At 44.4% G+C, this 21,540-nt stretch overlaps 1 protein-coding gene and 1 non-coding gene across 2 annotated transcripts; one reads left to right on the forward strand and one right to left on the reverse strand.

Annotated features, from left to right (window-relative positions):
* The first annotated feature begins 1,113 nt into the window (after positions 1–1,113).
* Positions 1,114–1,185, forward strand: Trnah-gug (transfer RNA histidin (anticodon GUG)). The gene has a single exon. It is a non-coding gene; the product is annotated as a tRNA-His (tRNA).
* Positions 1,186–10,573: 9,388 nt separating this feature from the next.
* Positions 10,574–13,862, reverse strand: LOC128875517 (E3 ubiquitin-protein ligase MARCHF2-like). Its single transcript, XM_054121150.1, has 6 exons — positions 13,820–13,862; positions 13,532–13,708; positions 12,517–12,688; positions 11,574–11,748; positions 11,258–11,448; positions 10,574–10,787 (listed from the first exon to the last, which is right to left on the reverse strand). Exons 1-6 carry the CDS (start codon positions 13,860–13,862, stop codon positions 10,574–10,576), a joined length of 972 nt encoding a protein of 323 aa, XP_053977125.1.
* Between the last annotated feature and the right edge of the window lie 7,678 nt (positions 13,863–21,540).

The raw sequence follows: 21,540 nt of genomic DNA on the forward strand, positions 1-21,540 counted from the left end.
ACGTGCCTTTGAAGTTCTCTTAAAAATTGGCACGAACTTTCTGGACAACCTAATATCACGAAGTGCATAGTTCCACGTCCATCAGAATCTGAACGCTAAAGCTAGTTACTAAAAATACTTCGCACGGTTCAAATTTAAAGCGAGACTCCTCGCACCGACAGATGGATTCGCCCGTCACACTCGTTTCCGGGGTGTTTCCACGAGATCAGATTTTCCCTCGCCGCTCTTTTTATCTTTTCCATCCACGCGACACTCGCACGAGAATCAGGCAGAAACGTGACCAGGTTTCCCTACCGAATATTTCCGACAGGAAGACACGTTGATCCCGTGAACGCGACCGACGACGGAAGGGTTGCCACCTTTCACCGATCGACGAGCTAAATTCCGTAACGAATTCTAATCGCGCGGGGTTAGTGTTTATTATCACAATATTTGCCGGGGCATTTCGGAGGCCCGTACGGATAACACGATCGCGAGGATCGGAGCTATGCGTGGGAGCAAATATTTGCTCAAGTGAGCACCGTCTTTATCTAGCAGCGATTAATACTATCGGCGTGAATACGAGGGACAGATAAGAGGTTAAAACACGTCTCGTGTAATAATACTTTGGGACAGTTACGGATTCGCTAATTGCGTAAGAGCGAAGAGAGAGATTCTCGCGTAAATAATTTGTACGTTAATAACCTCGCATTAAAATGTACATTAATAATATAAAATCGAAGATAATTGTTCGCTGTGTTATTTATTAAGGGGACCGAGAAGTAATCAAAATTTTATCGATATTTAAATACTAATCGACGAAATAATTTCCATCGTTTTCTTTTGAAAAAAGTCCTTCGATTTTTCATCGAAAAACTTGTCCAAGTCGGAGACATCTCGACTTATACGCAGTGAAATACTCGGTTTCAAGTTTTATTTACCGATTAATTAATAAACAGCGATATTTTTATTCACACGAGAATTTCGTTTCGCTTTGTTTCGGCGTAAGAAGGCGGATAAGTATCTCGTAACACAGAGAGACCCGGTGGGGGCGTTCATGGTTGACGGATCAAGTCGGTCGCTGTTCGGATTGATTATCGACGATCCAGCAGATCGCTTTCGAATCCTCCAGCAGCCGTGATCGTCTAGTGGTTAGGACCCTACGTTGTGGCCGTAGTAACCCAGGTTCGAATCCTGGTCACGGCAATCCACCAATGGCGCCCCCGGAGGTTTTATTTTTTTCTATAACCCTCTCCCATGCATTAGACCAACCAATCTCAAAATACAATTGCAAATAATCGATGTGCATAAAAATAATTCCATACGAAATTCGAAGCTGCTCTTCCCATATAAATAAAAATCGAATTTCATTCCTCGAATAAAAGTCACGAATTAATTGCCACGGATCTAATATTGGCAATTATCTATTTTTCTAGCGAAAACGTTCTCGTTTCCATCTCGCAATATAATATTTTAGAATTAGATTGTAAACAGAAAATTCGCATCGCTGACTATTCCGGAAGCATCGGAGAACCCTGTACATACGTACAAACGAAGACGTTGACAGGTTAGGTAGAACGCGCGAGGCGTTGCGGTAGGTCCTCGTCACGGGAACGATAAATCTCGCGGGGTTCAATATTTGCATTCCCAGAGGCCTTGGCAGTGTTTCCGAGAACTCGGGCGAAAATTCATCGCAGCCAGTTCGTCCCTTGGAAAAGGCAAGTTGACTGTTACACGCGAGCCGTAGATAACTCCCGGCAATAAATTCATTAAGTACTCCGGATGCCTCGATTACACGGCGAACTTGACTTTCTGACATTTTTCTGTTTGCACAGGCCTGGACACCTGTGTCCCCCACACTGTCGCACCCTACTCTCGCATATGCACGAATAATATTTCAATAATAGTATTTTTTTTTTGTTTTGGTGATGGAAACAGCTGAAAAATCTTCTAATCTTTAAGATCCACGGGACGGACCACGTGTCCCGGCGTATGTGGAATAATAATAATAATAAATAAATAATAAGTAGACTCCAACACAGCGTGTACGATTCCGAGTAGTATTTGATTGGAAACTAAGTAAACCAACTCTCGAATTGAGACGAAAGAATAATAATAATAACAACAATAATATTAGTAGCAGTAGTACCTACACTACAATTGAAGGAGTTAATCAAAGCTTGTGAAAGCATCGAACATAAATTTCCTACTGACTAAACGAATATAAAATCCGAGTTTAAAAAAAAAAAACTCCAATGCGTTTAAACAATAACTTCACCGTGAAAGATTTGTATCGTCCATTTACGTGGTCGTCAATTATCGATAACGACGCGAAGTCGCGAGTAACGTTCGTTCGGCGACACGAACGAAGTGGACATTCGAGCGACTAGGAAACAGCGAAACAGGCACGCGTGTAAAAGAAAAGCGAGCCGCAAGGCTGGGAGGAACGGTTGAAAAATTCTAAATATACTGCGCTGTCGATTGGTCTCTTCGTTCCGCGCATACAATATGGACATTAAAGCGTGTACCTTGGCACGGCTCCATCGTTTTCGTTCCCGCAGCAACATACGTTATTATCTCGTAGAACTTGATTTTCAATCTTGTTGCACGCGCGTGCGTGTACGTCGCCAGATTATACAGGGTGTGTCGCCTAATTTTATCCGCGGAAAATATTTACGCTTGGTTCGCCTGACGGACACAAATTATCTCGAGAGAGATTTGTTTGACGTATCTATGAATCATTCAGGGTGCACTGTACAGGGTGTCCCAAAAATGTTGTAACTCCTTGAAAGGGGTGGTTTGGGGGGTGATTTGAAGCAAGTTTTTCCCTGGCGAAAATGCTGTCCGAGGCTTCGTTGGGAAAATATTAACAAAAAACCCCGACCAATCAGAGCGCGGCTGTCTAGCGCGTAGCCTATGCTACTGTGGCTGTCTATTGCGAGCCTATGCTATTGCAATCGCTCCACCATTTTCTGTTAATATCTTCTTAACGAAGCCTCGGACAACATTTTCGCCAAGGAAAAAGTCGTTTCAAATCACCCCCCGAACCACCCCTTTCAAGGACCTCCAACATTTTTGGAACACCCTCTATATTTATTTAGATGACCATTGGGGCCTTTGAATCATTCTGCATTGTACATATTTTAATTTATATTCAAACTAACTATAGTTTACAGACAACTCGGACGTATTTCGTTTTAAAAATAAATCTAACCTTCGTATCCCACCTGCAGGTCTTTCATCGAAGTATTATAAATTTAGATAATACACCCTGTATATACACCTGTATTTCTGTACTTTGAAACGATCTCGCTCCAAAACTGTCGCGATAAAGTTGACGATAAATCAATCGCCCGAAAGGTATGATACTCATTTCTGTCGTTGGTGTGTACGCCAGGAGGCAAGAAAGGCCCGCACACAACCATAAACGCGACTGGAAGCAATAAACGCGATCCGACTTCCGATTGGTGAACGGCTATCGACGGGGATTCTACCAATCGGAAATCGGGACGCGACTCGCGCTCTTTGTTGCTCGGTAGACTTCTTTACGGCAGACTTCTTTTTGCCTCCCGTGCGGTGCATACGTCATCCGAAGTACGCTCGACTTCGGTAAACGTCCGAGAAGTAACCGGGCACTGATTGCTCCGGGAGTGCCTCGTTCCGAAATCAATTTATTTTAACGGCTGGCAAAGTCGTTACGTCGCGATGTTTAATTGCAGTTCGGCGGCGACTTTAATTTAGGTTGCTGCGATGAGTAGTGCTGTTTATTTAACTGCAGTTTCTATTAGGAGCGTTAATATTGTCGTTAAAGAAGACGCGGAATGAAGAATAGAATATGCACTTAAAGCAGGAATATTCTTCGTGGTACTCGTACTGAATATTGCTAATTTAAGTGCATTTTCTGTAGTGGGCATTGATATCGTCCTTAAGCAAGGTGCACACTGAAGAATATTCCTAATTTAACTGCATTTTATATAGTGGGTATTGATGTCGTCCTTAAGAAGGGTGTACAATGAATGAAACTTAAAATGAACGACATTCGTGGTACAAAGTGTTTTATGTAAGGTAAAGATAGAATAAGTTTTTGACTAATGAGTTGTTGTATCGATATTATTATAAGATGAACTGTATACTGGTTGGACGTAGAATGAACACTTTATTAAATGTGTAAGAAGTATGATATTATAACGAAAACGATTGCATAATACTTAAACAACCTAATTAAAATAAACACTCAAATAGTAACGCCAGCGCCACCTGCATGAAAGATCGATCACAGCACCACCTATGTGGAAGATCGACCACAGCGCCACCTACGTAGAAGATCGACCACTACGTAATTTCCCGATCCCGAATCGCGATTCTGTGCCCTTCCCGATTTCCGAAAGAACTCCTGCCCCCAGTTCAGAACACATATCTATCGACGTATCTACACGACGTGGTTACAAACGTCTTAATTTGTCCAAGCAAAGCCGTCCCGCCTTTTTACCAGCGCGTAACGACGCCGATGGTTGCGCGTACATAGCGGACGTGCATCGAAAATCGACAGGCTCGTTTCCCCCGGTTGGCCGCGTGAATTATTGCCAATTACGAAAGCGGGCCCCTTTCTATCCGGCGCTGCCGAAATTTATAGTCAATGATAAAGGTATCTGGCCGCCGTTCCGTGCCGCTGTAAAAGCGGTTTAACAAGCACCACCAGTTTCCAACACGCGAGCCAATAAATCCGGGCCCGACTCTCGAATCACTTTCTTGGCCCCCATTTCTCGTGCCACCTAACCTCCCTCTACGGCAACCACCCGTCCCCGCGGCGTCCCGCGTTTATTATAATCGGCTCGCGATACTTATTTATCGGGGTTATTAATAAACAAAACGATGCCGGGACGCATGCCCCGCAAAATATTGTAATTAATGCACGCGATAATTTTCGAGCGGCCGACCATCAATTCTTCGGCGCCATTGCGCGCCTTGCCCTCGGCTCCCGCGAGTGTGGCAACGTTCTTAATCCCCTTCGCTGTTATTAACGGGGGGCATTGACATTTCGGGGTCTTTTAAGGAATTTTTTGGTGGGCCCTGGGTGCTCGGAACTCGAGAATTAAAAAAGGGGGTGGAACGAGACTCGGAAAGGTAGGCGAGTGTAGCGCTTTGAAAATTAACAGAGGACCTGAGATAAGATTTGAAAAACCAGCTTTAAATGTAGTGCTCCGAATTAAGAGGATTGGAAGACCACCTGAAATAGAACTTGAAAAGTTTTAAACGTAGTGGTCCGATTTCGAAAATTAGAAAAGTTAAATTTCCAGATAAATGTTCCTCGCCGTGTTACAAATGAATTAAAAAATGTTCAAGTTGTACCACATCGGGCAAAATAGTTGAATCAAGAATCATCACCAGCGGAGCATGAAGTACATCGCCAAGGTTAATGTCAGCACAATGAAGGGTTCAGTTGAAAATAGAAAGCCTCAGACAGTCCCGATCCTTCCACGTGGATTCGTCGCGAGGAAGAAATGAATCTTTTACGCGCCATCACCGTGGATGCATCCGGTTCTCCCGGATCCTCTGGCACGTGACGTTCTAGCTCCTAGACGACGGAGAAAAAACGGTCGAAAGGGACAGCCGACAACTGCGACACCCATCCCTCAGAAAGGGTGAATTCAAAGGGTAAAAAGAAAGAAGAGGCGCCAACGAAGAGGGAGGAATTATTGGCTCGAAGCAGCTGTTTTTACCCGGGAGCAAAAACGTCGAAGATCGCGTGGTGCGTCAATCTTTTATCCACTAATTCCTCGCTGGATAATTCTATCTTATTTGCAAAGAAAAGCGGCTCCTCCGATACCTGAACGGAAGCCTCGATCATTTATCGAGGTTGCTTTACCCACGTTTCCTCGAGCCATAGATCAACGCCACCTGAACCACGAAACCCATCAATTTCCGTCGTTCATCAGCGAAATCGACGTCCTCACCGATAATAATTCTCGTTCACGGCGTCCTCGCGTTCAGCGCCCTCGAGCGGGCATTTTAATGGAAGTTTATACAGGAACCGGGACGAACGCGTGCAGGCTTCGAAACCAATCTTTTCCCTTCGCACGTTTTTCCATTTTCTCTGATTTACTATCGTTCGCGCTAATTGAGGTGTAAACGGTTTTTCCTCGACGTAGAGTCGATGGCCTTCCATCAGACATTAATTATCCCGACGAACGCGCGTTACTTTCGCGCTGTCCTTTTTAATAGCGCGTCACCTCCGGTTTCTATCGCGTGTAATTGTCCTCATCTGGAATATCCGAGTTATCTGAAAGTATGCATGTAATTGCTATCGCGTCCAGATTTTACGTACTCGTCGAGGCGATCGTTAAAAGGGACGATATTTCTGTTACAGTTTGCCCGACGCCGATTTTTCGCATCTTCCTCGGTATCGCTTCACGCCCAGTTCTCACAGCCGACATCGTCTCGAGTAATTACTGTATCGTTGAAACGATTAAGGGACATGGTTCGCCATCGTCGAACATTCATTTATTTCCCGCGAAGGCGTTCGGTGTCCGGCCATTTAATTTAAGAATTATCATCGCTCGCGGAAGACTAATTAACGGTCTTTTCGAGATGGTACTGGCGAGCAAAACTTTTCCCATTCATTTTAGTATTTGTAAAGATAGAAACTGTGGGACGTACAAATATTTATTACTGGAGGAAGGTTTGTGCGAATTAATATTTTCACGGATACAGCAAAAGAATTTATGAAAGAGAACTTAAGAGAAAGTACTGCTAAGGAGAATTCGTTAGAATACCGATGGCTTTGAAGATCACATCAAGGTGAACTTAATCTCCAAAGAAACGCTATCATCCCTACCTGTTTGCAATACATATCTTTCTATAATTTTATTGGAGAGTGCATCACAAGGAATCTGCGATCGATACAGGTTGGCTATCGGAGCCCCCGGTCGAATAAAAGTCACCCAAAGGGGCCGTTTATTGGTTGCTACGGCGTCCCCGTATCTCGTTCGACAAGACTCCTAACGAGGGTTAAAAATACGAAGCCGACGGAGCGAAAGCCGCGGATTAGAAAGCCCGGATTATTTATGCAGAAATTTCACGCGTTCTTGCTCCTGATTCGGTCCTAATCCTCCGTGGATGCGCGTCCCGTCGTAAAGTCTCCCCTAGACCTCGTCCTTCACGCCCACAGGACGTACAACTTTTTATTTTATCTCTCAGCGAACTGTCCCCATTACGTACCCTGCCACGTTTCGGGTTATGTATCTCTCCGACGTCAGGTTTCCATTTGTTATAATGTATGCGTGCAAGGGGCACGTTGCAGCGCCCTTTGTGCAAAGGGAACGTCATTGTATGCAGAGGAATGTTAATACAGCGAGTAGTGATTCAGGGAGTAGAAATGTAAGTAGAATTTTTAAAAATATATCATTTTTTTTTTTTTTTAGAGCACCTTGTATGGTAACCTCTCTAGATGCACAACAGTGCATCTAGCTCCAAAGAACACTTTGAAGACAGTACTCTATCTTCAGACATGCAAATGACTGCACTTAATGAATTTTCATTCTCCCACGTCATGCGTAACTTTGACCCACCCTGTACACGGCGCGCATACGCGTATTCGTTAATTTCACCGCGCTGATTCACAATATAGTTCAATAAGTCGTACACATTCTCGTTTAACGAAAGTTACGAGCACCGATAGGTCCGTGTACGCATTTCCTAAAGACCGAATGTTCGTTTGCATAATATAACGATTTCCACCCAGGAAACGAAACTACATTAGATAACGGATCTATCGTTATCTTTGCAACCACGCGTGGAAACCGCCACCAGCCCCGGCTTTTCACGACCTTTTAGATACTTTGCCGATAGCCCGGTCCCAGACGAACCCGTGCTAACGACGCGGCGTTTCCTGCTTTGATTTCGCGCGACCGCGGATTGATATTCACACTGTGACAGGATGCGAGAAAGGTTGAAACGAGGTTCTCGATAAAACGCGTGGTTGAAGATAGAAAATTGGAGGTGAAAAGTGGACGATGGAATCTATAAACTGGGAGTTGGAAGTTGGAGATTTGAAGTTGAAAATTGTGGGTTAATCGCGGAGAGATGGAAGTCGAGGGTTGGGAGTGGAAAGCTAGAGAGTAGAATTTATAAATTGGAAGTTGGGAGTTGGGAGTTGGAGATTTGGAGTTGAAAGTTGTGGGTTAATCGTGGAGAGATGGAAGTCGAGGGTTGGGAGTGGAAAGCTAGAGAGTAGAATTTATAAATTGGAAGTTGGGAGTTGGGAGTTGGAGATTTGGAGTTGAAAGTTGTGGGTTAATCGCGGAGAGATGGAAACCGAGGGTTGGGAGTGGAAAGCTAGAGAGTAGAATTTATAAATTGGAAGTTGGGAGTTGGGAGTTGGAGATTTGGAGTTGAAAGTTGTGGGTTAATCGCGGAGAGATGGAAGTCGAGGGTTGGGAGTGGAAAGCTAGAGAGTAGAATTTATAAATTGGAAGTTGGGAGTTGGGAGTTGGAGATTTGGAGTTGAAAATTGTGGGTTAATCGTGGAGAGATGGAAGTCGGGGGTTGGGAGTGGAAAGCTAGAGAGTAGAATTTATAAATTGGAAGTTGGGAGTTGGGAGTTGGAGATTTGGAGTTGAAAGTTGTGGGTTAATCGTGGAGAGATGGAAGTCGAGGGTTGGTAGTGGAAAGCTAAAAAGTGAAATTTATAAACTAGAAGTTGGTAGTTGGGAATTGATGATTAGGATCTGAAAATTAGGATTAATTAAAAATTCATCTTTCAAGAGGTCAGCCAACAATAGTCTCAAGACTATTCGCTACATTTTCTCATTTTACGATGGTTTCCTGTTCACGGTATTCTAAGAACAATCGAACCGGCCATCGAATCTATCCGCATTAAAAACTGGACGGTTAATTAAACTGTCGGAGTAGCGGACGTTAACAAATGGAACTGCCTGCTCGTTAGGCAGACGACGAAGGGCAAGGGGGAAGGGGGTCGGCAGTCGGAGAAACAAGACGAACGTCGAGAAGGGCCAGGGGACTAATCCCACGATAAGCGCAATCGAAGGACGTTCCTCGATGCACGGGGAATCGACACGCGATCGCTATCGAACCGCGTCTTCTCGAGATTCGATCCAACAGTCGCCCACGTCCGTACCCAATTCACCAGTTGCCAGCGATACCCATCGCGATTTCATTTGAATATTCAGCGACATGCACGTCGTTGCGATGAGTTTAAGGTTCAGCGACGACGCAAGCACTTGCTGCAGTTGGCAATTGGATGTTATATTGTAGAGAATTGGTGATGGTAGATAGAGGTTGGCAGGCGGTAGTTAGACGTTTGAATTTGGGTAATAGAAGGGGATGGATGGAAGATGAAAGTTGGAAGTTGGGAGTTGGGAGCGTTGAAAATTGGAAATGTTGAATGTTTTGGGAGTTGAGAATGTTGAGTGTTAAGCATTGAGAATTGGAAGTTGAGTGTTAAGCATTGAGAATTGGAAGTTGAGAGTGTTGAAAGTTGAAAACGTCGAATGTTTTGAAAGTTGGAAGTTGGGAGTGTTGAAAGTTCGGAGTGTTGGATGTTTTGGAAGTTGGAAGTCGGTAGTTGGGAATGAAGAGTGTTGAAAGTTGAAAACGTCGAATGTTTTGAAAGTTGAAAGTTGAGTATTGAAAGTTCGAAGTGTTGGATGTTTTGGAAGTTGGAAGTCGGTAGTTGGGAATGAAGAGTGTTGAAAGTTGCAAATGTTGAATGTCTTAGGAGTTGAGAGTGTTGAAAGTTGGGAATATTGAAAGTTTTGGGACTCAAAAATGTAGTTTGGCAGCCAGATATTACCAGAAAGATAAACACCAGGCGCCAATAAACGTAAAGAAAGATTCCCGTTCTTGTATCGATCGGTATCGCGTCATACGGATAACTTTCGATGTATCGAAAGTGAAATCCTACGGGACCTTCCATGGAACACGACTTCCGAGAGCTGGTTTATCCGGTTAACTCATTTTTATCTTTTTCCGCTCCGCATCCACTCCATTCTTCATCGATTTTTCTTTCAACCCTTTTTTTGTTCCACCTCTGACTCAAGATTTTCTACCCATCGTTCTCATAAATGTATACAACATTTATTTATTACCGTATCTTCTGGTTTTTTTTTTTGCCGGTATTAAATATTACCGTCTTTCAAAGAGAATTATCTTCTTCTGTAATTTTACCTGAAATTTATTACTCCACAAATGCGTTTGATTCACTTTTGCCCATCGAGGGGAAAGTATTTATTGAGACAGTAGGCGAACAAATAACCCCAGTAAATTTAACTTAATGAACCCTAACGACCGGTCACGTCGCAATATTTACTGCATAGATTACGGAAATAAAAGATCGCTAAATAATAGTGAAAACAGACGCGAGAATCCGAACACGATCGACGTCGCTTTCGATTTATCGCGAAGGATGGACACGCGGAAGCGACTCGTGAAAATGTATGCTCTTGGATGCGATCAATTATCCTTGATGGCTGGCAATCAGCTTCGATTAAAGCCGCTTTTTAATGAAATCCAATTACTCGCAATTAAATCTCGTGTAGCCGGAATACGTGGACGGATCGAGACGCAAGGAGCGAGTCTATCCGGTCGATTCACCCGTGGCATCGCGAGATGGCTCATTGATACTCGTTTCTTCGATTTCGTCGGTGGTCCGGCCGTCGATCTCTTCGATCAGGTTCTCCAGCGACAGGTATTCAGAACTCGCGACTCTTTCATCCTGGATCGCGTTGTCAGGGACCAGTCTGATCACGAAATTGTTCCTCCAGTAGCGACGCCAGCGACGACCGTGCAATCTGATCGTTTGAACGTCAAATTAGCACAGCGTTATGCAAGTATAATTGTGTAATATGTCTTTTTTAACGGAATCATGGAATTAGGGAGAAAACTCGAGGGGAATAAATTAGAAGTTATACGGGGCACGACACTAGCGCCACTTTCCTAACATGGTCACCGTATGGTCACATTTCACGTAAAAAGTTCAAGCTAAACCTTTAGACATTTCATTTTGTACCTATTTCTACCTTTTCTCAATTGGATGCAAAAATATTTCATACTAACTTAAATAATACGTGAAACATTTCTATAGAATTTCTATATTGTATATAAGAACTATACAAAAAATGTTGAAACTGTCAAATCAGTTTTCTGTACCAATTTGATTGTCTCGTGGATAGATAACAGTGTTATCTGCGTCTCTTTGTATTCACTCGTATTTGTCCACGTTCGCGTATTATTTTAATTGTTTATCGAAAGACCAGCACACCTGCCCAGAGTTATTACCCATCCCCAGTAAGCCACCAAGGTCAGGGCACAGGTGGGTAGCATGGCGACGATCATCCAAGGTATGTCGCGCAGACCGTTCTTGAGCAACATCCTCAAGGCCAGTGCGCAGATGTAACAGGAGAAGAGAGCCAGTGGCGTCGTGACTACCAAGTAGAGAATATCGAGTAGCATCTAAAAATGAGGAAACGCGCCGGTCAATTTAGAGTATTTTAAAATGGAGACTAGGGACAGTAATCGAGTCTAACTGAGAGAGGTGTTGTACTGCTTCGAACGACGAATAATGACAAGGCTCTTACTTGTCGGGTCACTATGACGGTATTGAACCATATCGCGACGCTACGGAAGATGTTGTGACGCGGTACCCTCTTAGTGGCGTATTTGTATCCGCAGAGCTCGCACCTCGTGTGACCCGATTCCGTCAGCCATCGTTCAAGGCAGCCGGCGTGCACGAGGGCCACTGTCCCACGACACCTGTCAGGTTCGTTTAAATCGTATTAGGATCACTGAGCAAACGTGTCCACGTCGATACTGATCGATTGACGCGTTGGAATGCTCGAGACAACGTGTCGCTTCGCGTTTGCTATAGGCCAGCATCGAGGGCAACGGTACGCTATTGTGTACCAACAGGAGCGAACTCGAAGAATGAGGATGGAGAAACATGGAGGATACGTTAAATTAAAAAAATTGCGAAATGTTAAAATTGTTGGATATTTGGGAGCATGGGAAAATAGCTTTAGAAGTGTAATACATGTTAAGAGTAATGGATGGTTTATTGGAAATTAGGGGATGGTATTGTGTACCAAGAGGAGCGAACTCGAAGAACGAGGATGGAGAAACATGGAGGATACGTTAAATTAAAAAAATTGCGAAATGTTAAAATTGTTGGATATTTGGGAGCATGGGAAAATAGGTCTGTAAGTGTAATGCAATGTGAGATATGAAGAGTAATAGAAGGTTTATTGACGAGTGGAATTTATTTTTCAGAGCCAATCATCTGAATTGTTTAGAAGGATTCGTGAGTCCTATAGTTTATTCGCCATAATCTGCAATTGTAGGATAATTTTAGCTCGCAATAGAGCACGAGTGCCGATCGTTGGAAAGGAATCAAGCGCTCTCTGGGATGTCGAGAGTAACCTGGCAGGAGTGTAATCTAGACGTAACCTAGATTCAATCCGTTCCCCGTGGTGAATTATCCGATCCAGCAGATTGATAAATTGCAATAAATATTGATAAGCTCACTTGCACGCCGAGACCAGAGGACCTAGATACGCGCACGACGACACAGTGGATATTTGGCTGGACATCCCTAGATGCCTTTGGTTCTGGTTACCGCGAGTGGAGCGGCTATCCTCCGATGAGGAGTTGTTGCCCATGTGGCATATTCTGCATATGTCGCCCGAGATTCGAGAATCTGAAGAAAAGAGGGAGGTTAGGGTCGTGGTTGACGGAAGGTAGCTGCTGGGACGTCGAGATGGAGGGTGGAAATTGGGGAGGATGACGAAAAATGGCAGGTGGACGTTGAAAGTTGGAAAATGGAAGTTGGGAGATCAAAATTGGCAAGTGGTAGGTCAGAACTTGGGTTGGGAGTTCAAAATTCGAAGTTGACAGCTCTAAATTGGGGGTTGAGGGTTGGTGGCTGAAAATTTGGGATTGGGAACTCTGAATTGGCAATTGATAGCTCAAGATTTAGAGTTGGGAGCTTAGAATTGGCAATTGGTAGCTCAGAATTTGGAGTTGGGAGCTCAAAATTAAGAGTTGGCAGCTCTAAATTTGGGGTAAGGAGAAGATAGCTGAAAATTTGGGCTTGCTAGTTCAACATTGGCAAATGGCATCTCAAGATCTCGGGTTGATAGCTCAAAATTGGAGGTTGGCAGTTAGTAGCTCAAACTTTGTGGTCGGGAGCTCAAAATTGGCAATGAGTACTTCAACATTTGTGTTCGTACGCTCAGAGTTTGGTGTTCGGAGTTCCAAATTACGACTTGGTAGCTCAAACTTTGATCATTGATCATTCAAAATCACCAATTGGTAGGTCCAAATCAAGGGTTGCGAGTTCAACCCAAGAAGCTGTACGATGGAATCTCCGTTCCACCATCCACGCAAGGATATATTTAATTAAAATGAATTCTCGTGCTTCAACCTCCCGGCGCAACAGTGCCAACATCCCTCGGGGTCAGAAACGACCCAGCAGCGGATAGTTAACGGTCATCACCCTGATAGCATCTCCTCCACCCCCAACGTCTAAAGTTGGACGTACCGTCATCGTTGCCCTTAGGATCGCTCAAGTTCCTCTCGCGGTGCTTTTTGTTCTCCTCGATCTTCGTTCTGCGCGGCTGGTCGGCCGTCGACGGTTTCTGACTCGGCGTCACGGTCCGACTGGACGCGCGTGCATCGCTGAAATTTTCCAACAGGCCGCACTTATCGGCGGCCAGATCTGAAACGAAACAAAGCCCCGAAGCCACGGGACGAACGGGCAGCTCGTCGACCGACGGCGACGGGACGGGGAGGCCTCCGTGAAATCCAGCGACGGACCGGTATTCCCAACCTGTATCGTTCGCGGGATCGTCATCGGCTCGATCGTTTGACATCAAAAAGGCGGTGGGATCATCGTGGACACGTATCCTCGCCCGCGGCGTCCTCAATTTTTCATTCGTGACGTCTTCCTATCTCTCGCGATCGCCTTCCGATCGCGATTTCCTCCGTTGCACGGCCAGATCTCTTTCGCGTGTTCCACCTACCGCGTCAAATGGGTCCATCTTCAACGGCGAGAACCTCGCCGCGGTTTCCGACAATTGAAGGCGCTGTTCCAGACGATATTTGGTGTTTTACACTCGCGATAACCCTAGACGCTTTCGTTTTATATATCATCCAGATTTCAGCGTACAAACATTGCGACTCTATATTTTTCAAATTGAATTTCACAAAATTAGCTGAAAAATGGTATAACGTGCTCCAACCTTAACATTTTCTCGAGATTCTTATCGGAGTGCTTCTAGCTGCAGGGTTTGAAGGTAAAGCCACGTCTCCTGCCCAACTACCTTGCGCAATTGGCACTTCGGTAGGGCATCAGTCGGGAAATTTGTAGCCTCGTTGCCGCGCCGTTCGAGCGGAACGAGGCACGCGCATCGTTTGGTCACAATCCGCTGATAAAGATCGCATAAAGTCTTGTATACACTCGTAGCGAGACCTCGACATCAACGTTTCGTCGGCGCTGGGAAATTTGCAAACTTGTCGCGCAGCGTACGCGAACCGTGGAAAACATTGATACCGAGCGCATCGTTCGTTTACGATCCGCCGATAACGATTCGGCAAGCCGCGGTCGCGCTCGCAATTAAATTTCCGAGTACTACACGCAGCCTTGTCTTGTAACTTCGTCGCGATCGTTTGCAAACAAATCGAAATGAGCGCGGGATATATCGGGCGATATTTTATTCGAGGATGAAGTCGTTTCTCGCGGAGCAACGAGTCGACGTTGATATCGGATCTTGTTACGTTGCTCGTGCATGCAGCTGTTCTTACCGAAACCGGTAATCCGGATGGGAGAAAAGCGTTGCAAGGATTATCCTGTTAGCGATTGATAGCGTGCAATTTTGGCGGAGATTATACGAAGTCGATGACGTTATCGCGCGATCAAAACCGACTTACGATCAGGCGAGATATTATATTACATTTATGTCACGCTGAAAAGTAGAAAATTCGGTGTTATAAGCGCTCCGGTGATAACCGCGCCATTTCGTCAGTATTTATATTAATTCAATTATAGAATCTGTCATTAAAATCTATCATTTGAAAAATCTATGTCTTACGAAACGTATTACGAAACGTAAACATGTATCGAGAATCTTCGTATCAGCAAGTTTGTGATTTAAGAAGATGAAAGTTTCGTCGGGTTTGATATTTAATGAAATCGAATCTCGAAGTTTCGATTGGCTATTTTAGCTACTTGGCCACGATTGGCCAAGCGTGTCGCGCGTTTCATTCACGAAATTTTCACGTTGCCGTTGAATGGCGTCTCGAGTTTCATTCAAGCCAAGTGGGAGCCAAGAAGATCGCCAAGGGGAGCCAACCGAGGGTCCGGGAAAACCTGTTTCTCATTGAACGGGGCTCCCGTAACGCTAATTAGACGCGTGCCCGGGCGAATTTTCAGCAGGAAGCAGCGGCGCGTGGCCGCGATAAATCTCGTGCGTGCTACCCTGATGGACGAGTCGCGAGAGAGACGCGGGACCAGCCGTTAAACGCTTCCGCAGTCTGCGCCAGCGTTTCCCAAACTTTTCGCTTCGAAACTTTTCATTTCGCTCGTGAAATATTTCACGGAAATACTGATTCGTTTTCTGTGGAGGTTTTACAGGGAGAGTCTTTGCAAATAATAGCGGAAAAATGGGAAAATGGGAAAGTGGGAAATGAGATGGATAATGATGGTGCGAGGTGAATTGGAAAGGGGTTGTTGGAAAAAGGAAGCGGAAAATTAGAAAAATGGGGATTTTGAAGGTGGAAAATGTAGGTGGAAAGCTGGAAAATGGGAAATTCTAACGATGGAAAATGGGAAAAAGGAAAAGTGGGAGCTAGGAAAATGTAAGGTGGGAAATGTAGGTGGAACGTTAGAAAATGGGAAATTTTAACAATATAAAATGGGAAACGAGAAAAGTGGGAGCTGAGAAAATGGAAGTGGAAAGTTAGAAAATGGAAAATTCTAGCAATGTGAAAAAGGAAAAGTGGAGGCTAAGAAAATGAAAGTGGAAAGCTAGAAAATGGAAAATTCTAACATTGGAAAATTAATGGAAATATTTTAAACAATGGAAAGTGAAAAACCGAAGATCTAGAAGATACTAGAAGAAAATGGCGTGGACTAAAAATATTCAAAAGCTATTGTTTCTCGCTTCGTTCTATCGATACTTGATGTTGATTTTCATGGAACAGAGTTTGGGAAACGCTGCTGTACAGAGATGTATTTCGGAATCGGTTTCCGGTGTGGATTAACTGCGAGCGCGATTATTATTAGGCCTCTGGCAACCAATTTTCGGAAGCTCAGTTTTCGGACTTCCGTTGACCCGGTCGCGTTTGGAAAGCATTTTTACAGACGTGGACGGTATGAATCACCCGTGATTAAAATCAAATAATCGAATTTCTTATTGAAAGAAAAATGGAAGGGTCGAGGTTACCATTCGACAATAAAAATTTCAACAAGACGATTGACATACTATAATCGATAAAAATAATATAATAAATCGAATTATAGCCAAAGTTCCACAAATCGAAGAATTAAATTCTACCGCTATAAACATTTTTATTTTCATTATTTAACGAGCAGGGCATAAATCGGTTATTTATTAAAACTGTAACAGCACGAATATATCATAAACAGTAATCATAAAATATAATCGTAAAATAATAAATCGACCGAAATTACAGCATAAATTCCACGAATCGAACAAATTAAAGTTCTGCTATATAAAAATGTCCATTTCTATTCGCGTGTCGCTCTTATTTTCGTTGTTCAACGAGCAGCACACAGAACGCTTGTTTACGTTTTATTCCTAGCTCGAGACTCGTGTCTAGAGAAGAATTTCCCCGTCCCTTCTGGACAGCAGGTGCCGGCTCCGCCTCGTTTGCATCTCCGTTCTCGACTTACCCACTCCGCCCTCGCCCGTTTCACGTTCGCGGGACGTCAGGAGCGATTTCCACGTCTTGCTATTTCTGCCAGGTGGCAATTTGACCGCCCGTCCGCCATTTTCCGCTGGACGTTTTTGGTTCAAGATTAATTAAATCCGTCTGGAAATAGTTCGCGATCGCCTGGCTGTTACGGTGCACCGTGGCGAACGGGAGGAACGGGGAGGGGAGAGGGGACGTGATTTGATGGCGTAACACGCGATGTTAATCTCATCGTGTTCACCTCTTTGCGTAGCCAGCGCGTTTTTGACTTTGGTCGCTGTCGCGACTCGATTTTCATCTTTGGTTTTTCGCGTTTGCTTGGTGGAGCATTATGCTGGGGGGGGGGGGGGGGGAGGGAGGGAGGATACGGGCACCACGGGTGGTCCAAGAAGGGTGGAACTCGATTCAGCCTTAAAAAGGAACATTAGAAGGTTTGGGAATTAAAATAACACTGTATTTAGGGATGGAGGGGGAACTACTTCATTTTCAAGTGGATACGAGAGGAAAGCTTTCAGAAAGAATCGTGAAAGTTTCCATTTCTTAGCGGAAGATTATATGCCACGCCCCACAGTGTATTTACAATAGAGTTCTTAAAAGAGGTGTGGCCTCGGGATTGGCTTCGCTCACGTCTCCAAAAGGCTTCCTTATGTAAACAAAGATTTCTCTCTCCAATATTTCCTTCTCCCTCATCCCTTGTTATCTTATTCGTCGAGTAGTTGCGAGGACCAGTGGTCCTAACAGAAGCCTAAACCCGTCAGTCGCAGAATGAAAGTGACCAGGGCTCCTAGACGAGGATGGACCAAGGCTGGGTCACGTTCAAGCTGAATGGACCTGGAGGCCCATTCATAATCGATACACCTACCTACGAAAATCCGTTTGGTCAACGGTGCCAACGTCCGCCCATTCAGCATCGATCCTTCGGTGTGAATGACCCTTCGCCAGCCAAACAGCTGGACTCTTCACAAATCAACTGTCCTATCGCAACCATCGACGCCTCCTCGTTTTTCTTCGGGTTCCAGTTGCCCACGAACGGATATTAATTACTGGACAAGCCTCCCCTCGTCTCATTTCGTAGTAATTTTATCAACCGTCCTCCTCTATCGCAATGATTGACAGCGATCGAGAGCTGACCGCAGATCCGCGACAATTATCGAGTCATCGGTCAAACGATTCATCAGGAATGTTGTTAAGTGAAATTATACAAGATTTCCTCGTATTTTCTTTATATTAGAAACTTTACCCACGGCACGAACTTTTATTTCTGACGCAATTATATTTTTACTTTAGTTTTTTTTATTTCGACTATGGTAGATTTAATATTCTTAACTTGTTTCGGCGCAATTAATGCATCAATGTCGATCAAAGGCCACGCTTAGCCTCGGGCTATCGACCGAAAACTGGAAAAACATACCTACAACTGGAACTGGACGTTTATCTTCCCGACGCGATAATGGAGATTCGATGTTTGCACATCATCGGAAGGCAGGCTTCAACGTCAGCTCGCTACTCGCGAATCGCAACAGACGGGAGTCAAAGTGCCTCCGGTCCGGTTATTGGAACATCACGATCCCGAACGACACGAGAACGCTAAACTTAGCCAGATGGAATTCGCATAAACGTCATGTGTTCGAGTGGCGAAGCACTTCGAGGCGATACTCGATGCGGGATTCCGCCGGGAGCAAAATAGCGCGGATGATCGGAATTGTAACATGGGGATTTCGTTAAAAAGGGCGCCGAACACAGGGAACTCGACATTCTTCTGCACACGGGGTGTGACGGAAGTACTGGTTACGATTTTCGCTGATCGGTTCGAACAGCTGGATTGATGCGCATGTGTAAAATTCAGAATTAATTTTGGTGTTGGGAGTCACTTTTGTTATTATTTTAGGGTGAGGTACTCGATAGAAGGGGAACAAATCGAAAGAAACGCGTAAAATTGCTGATGCTCCGCCCACTCTGCCCCCTCCTACGGTTTGCACCTATTCAAGCGCGTGGGCGGAGCCACTCGCGCGACCACGCCCCTCCTTGACAGTATACAGCCTTACATGAGGCGTGTTTCTTTCTATTGCTCAGGTCCAAAAGTATTTAACTTTGGTAAATGCTTAGTGTATACACCAATCCTGCCTTGTGGGCGGAGCCAGTCAACTAACCCCGCCTCCTTTGAGAATTCTACTGCAAATACTGTAATCCATGGGACGTGGCATATAATTTTCCACCACAAAATAGAAATTTCCACGATTCTTTCTGAAAGTTTTCCTCTTGTATCCAGTAAAACACTTGAAAATTAAGTAATTCGACCCCATATACCGAAATTTAACCCTTCGCGGGCCAAGTTTTCCGATTTCAATACGGTTAGTACAGATACAGTTCTGTCGAGTCTCAAAGTGTTACGTTGCAGCTGGATAGATCTCACGAAGGTGACGAATGCTTTTCCTACACCCTGTACGTGCGCAGGGGGCAGTAGAAAGGCTACTTAACGTACGCAACCCCTCTAAAGATAGCGTGGCTCGCATCGCAGGGCCGTTTTCCATTCTCGTTTTCTCCTTCTTTCGAGATTGCAATTTATAGAAGCACTCTGCACCTGTCACCTTCCCCGTGGCTGACCGAGGAACGCGCGTTTCTCCGCTGCACCAGGAATAGCCGCGAAACAGAAAGGGAGGCGGGGATAACACCAGCGTTTCACCCTCCGTGCTCACGTGTTGGAAGTCACGTTTAGGAACAGAACTCGCTTCCCGTTAATTTTATCCTAGTTCCAAACATTTATAGAAAGGAAATTATTTTTCGATTCGCGGATTTCAAAACTGGATATAGGGTTCGTTATTTTCCCCAGGCGCTTGTGCTGACTTTTACCTTCATTGAAGCTCATGACCTCGGTAGTAAAAATCTGAGAAGAAATTTCTCGTAAGCATTATTTTAGGGTAACCTGCTCCTTTTCCTCTTACTGCTAGGAGGAGAACAAATCGAAAGAAACGCGTAGAATTGCTGATGCTCCGCCCATTCTTCCCCCTCCTACTGTGCACACCAATCCAAGCGCGTGGGCGGAGCCACTCGCGTGACCACGCCTCCTCTTTACAGTACACTGCCTCGTACGAAGCCTTACGTTTAGGGAATAGCGAAGAATAATAAATTGCACGAGATTTTCCCGAAGAACCTTCCAACAGATATTTCTTTTGGACTGAAACTCGCGGTTGGAAATCTCGCGTGACAAATGACGGTTAAAACGGGTGTCCCTTGCTGGTCTCGTTCGCAATTTCCATTCCCGGCTAGGAAAGAGCTGGCAAAAACGACGGACCAGTCTCTGCTAATTGCCCGCCAGTATTTTCTATAATAGAAGGTTAATTGGACGCGTTGCGTCCGATTGCTGTCCCGAAAAGGACGACGGCGCAAAAAGAGCGAGAAAAAAGGGGCGAGGTTGACGGCGAAACGGGGCACAGGGACCCTCCTCTCCGCGGAAAACGATGATTGGCCGTAATTAGAAGCCAGTTGACGAATGGACGGGCTTAGCTGGAAACGATCCGTGTCTGTTCCAGGCTTTTATCTCATCTTTCAGACAGTCGCAGTGGAGGGGGGCAAATTCCTGTGGGAGACCTCGTTCAAAGCTCGCGATATCGTGGATGTATCTCCCGTTCCGAACCATGTAAAATTTTATATTAAATAGCGCGTAGCAAATTTACTCTATATATCGTGTTTCAATAATATTAGGTATGCAAATTAATTGTGTGGCTTCGTATTCGATCATTTATAATTAAACTGCAAATTTCATGCATTTGTGAGGTACAATAATATAGTACATAAAATATATTTAATATATGTTGTATGAATATATTCTACAATTTATATAATAACATTGTCATTTCATTTTGCACTAGTCCATATACGTGTACAAAAGTATATATACTTTTTGGTTGTGTTTAACACGTGTTTATTATATTAATGTACGTCACGTACGCAGACAATCCGCAGTCTCTTTATAATTCTAGTCTAAACAGGTGTATTTATTCTTGAAAGATTTTTATTTTAACCTAACAAAATGACAAGTAAATTCACGCAATTAATTTCTACACCATTAAATAAAGAATAATAAAACATTTGACTCGCGATATTAAGTTTTTAAAGTACCGGTTAATAATAGTACTCTCGTAATACGATACGTCCCATATAATTCAGCGAGATAACGCGAAAGGTGTCACGATGGAAAAAGGATCACGAGTTTTATCGATCGAGAGAAATCGGATTCCCAGAGGGCTCCTCGCGTCTCAAGATTAAGATACGTCATAGTGACACGAAACGAGTGTTACGCGCGTTATTAATACTCGATAACCGGTGGTAATTGCGTGTATATGTAATTCGACGTGATAAGCCAAGTACGTGTAGCGGAAATGAGCTTATAATTACGACTCGCGATCATGCTGGAGCCATTCCTTCTCGGCTGGAGCTCTCCTTCGGTTTACATGGAAGAACCGCGATGGCGAAGGTCGCGTGATAAATGGAACGAATTCCTACAGGACTCTTCACAAATCATTCACTGAAAATACGCACGAACGATTCACGCACAATAATTTTCAAGCGTAAAAATCTCGACGTGAAAATCACCAAGGCGTCGACTCGGAACGACTC

This window comes from Hylaeus volcanicus, chromosome 4 (assembly GCF_026283585.1).
Source record: "Hylaeus volcanicus isolate JK05 chromosome 4, UHH_iyHylVolc1.0_haploid, whole genome shotgun sequence".
In the NCBI taxonomy this organism is placed as follows: domain Eukaryota; kingdom Metazoa; phylum Arthropoda; class Insecta; order Hymenoptera; family Colletidae; genus Hylaeus; species Hylaeus volcanicus.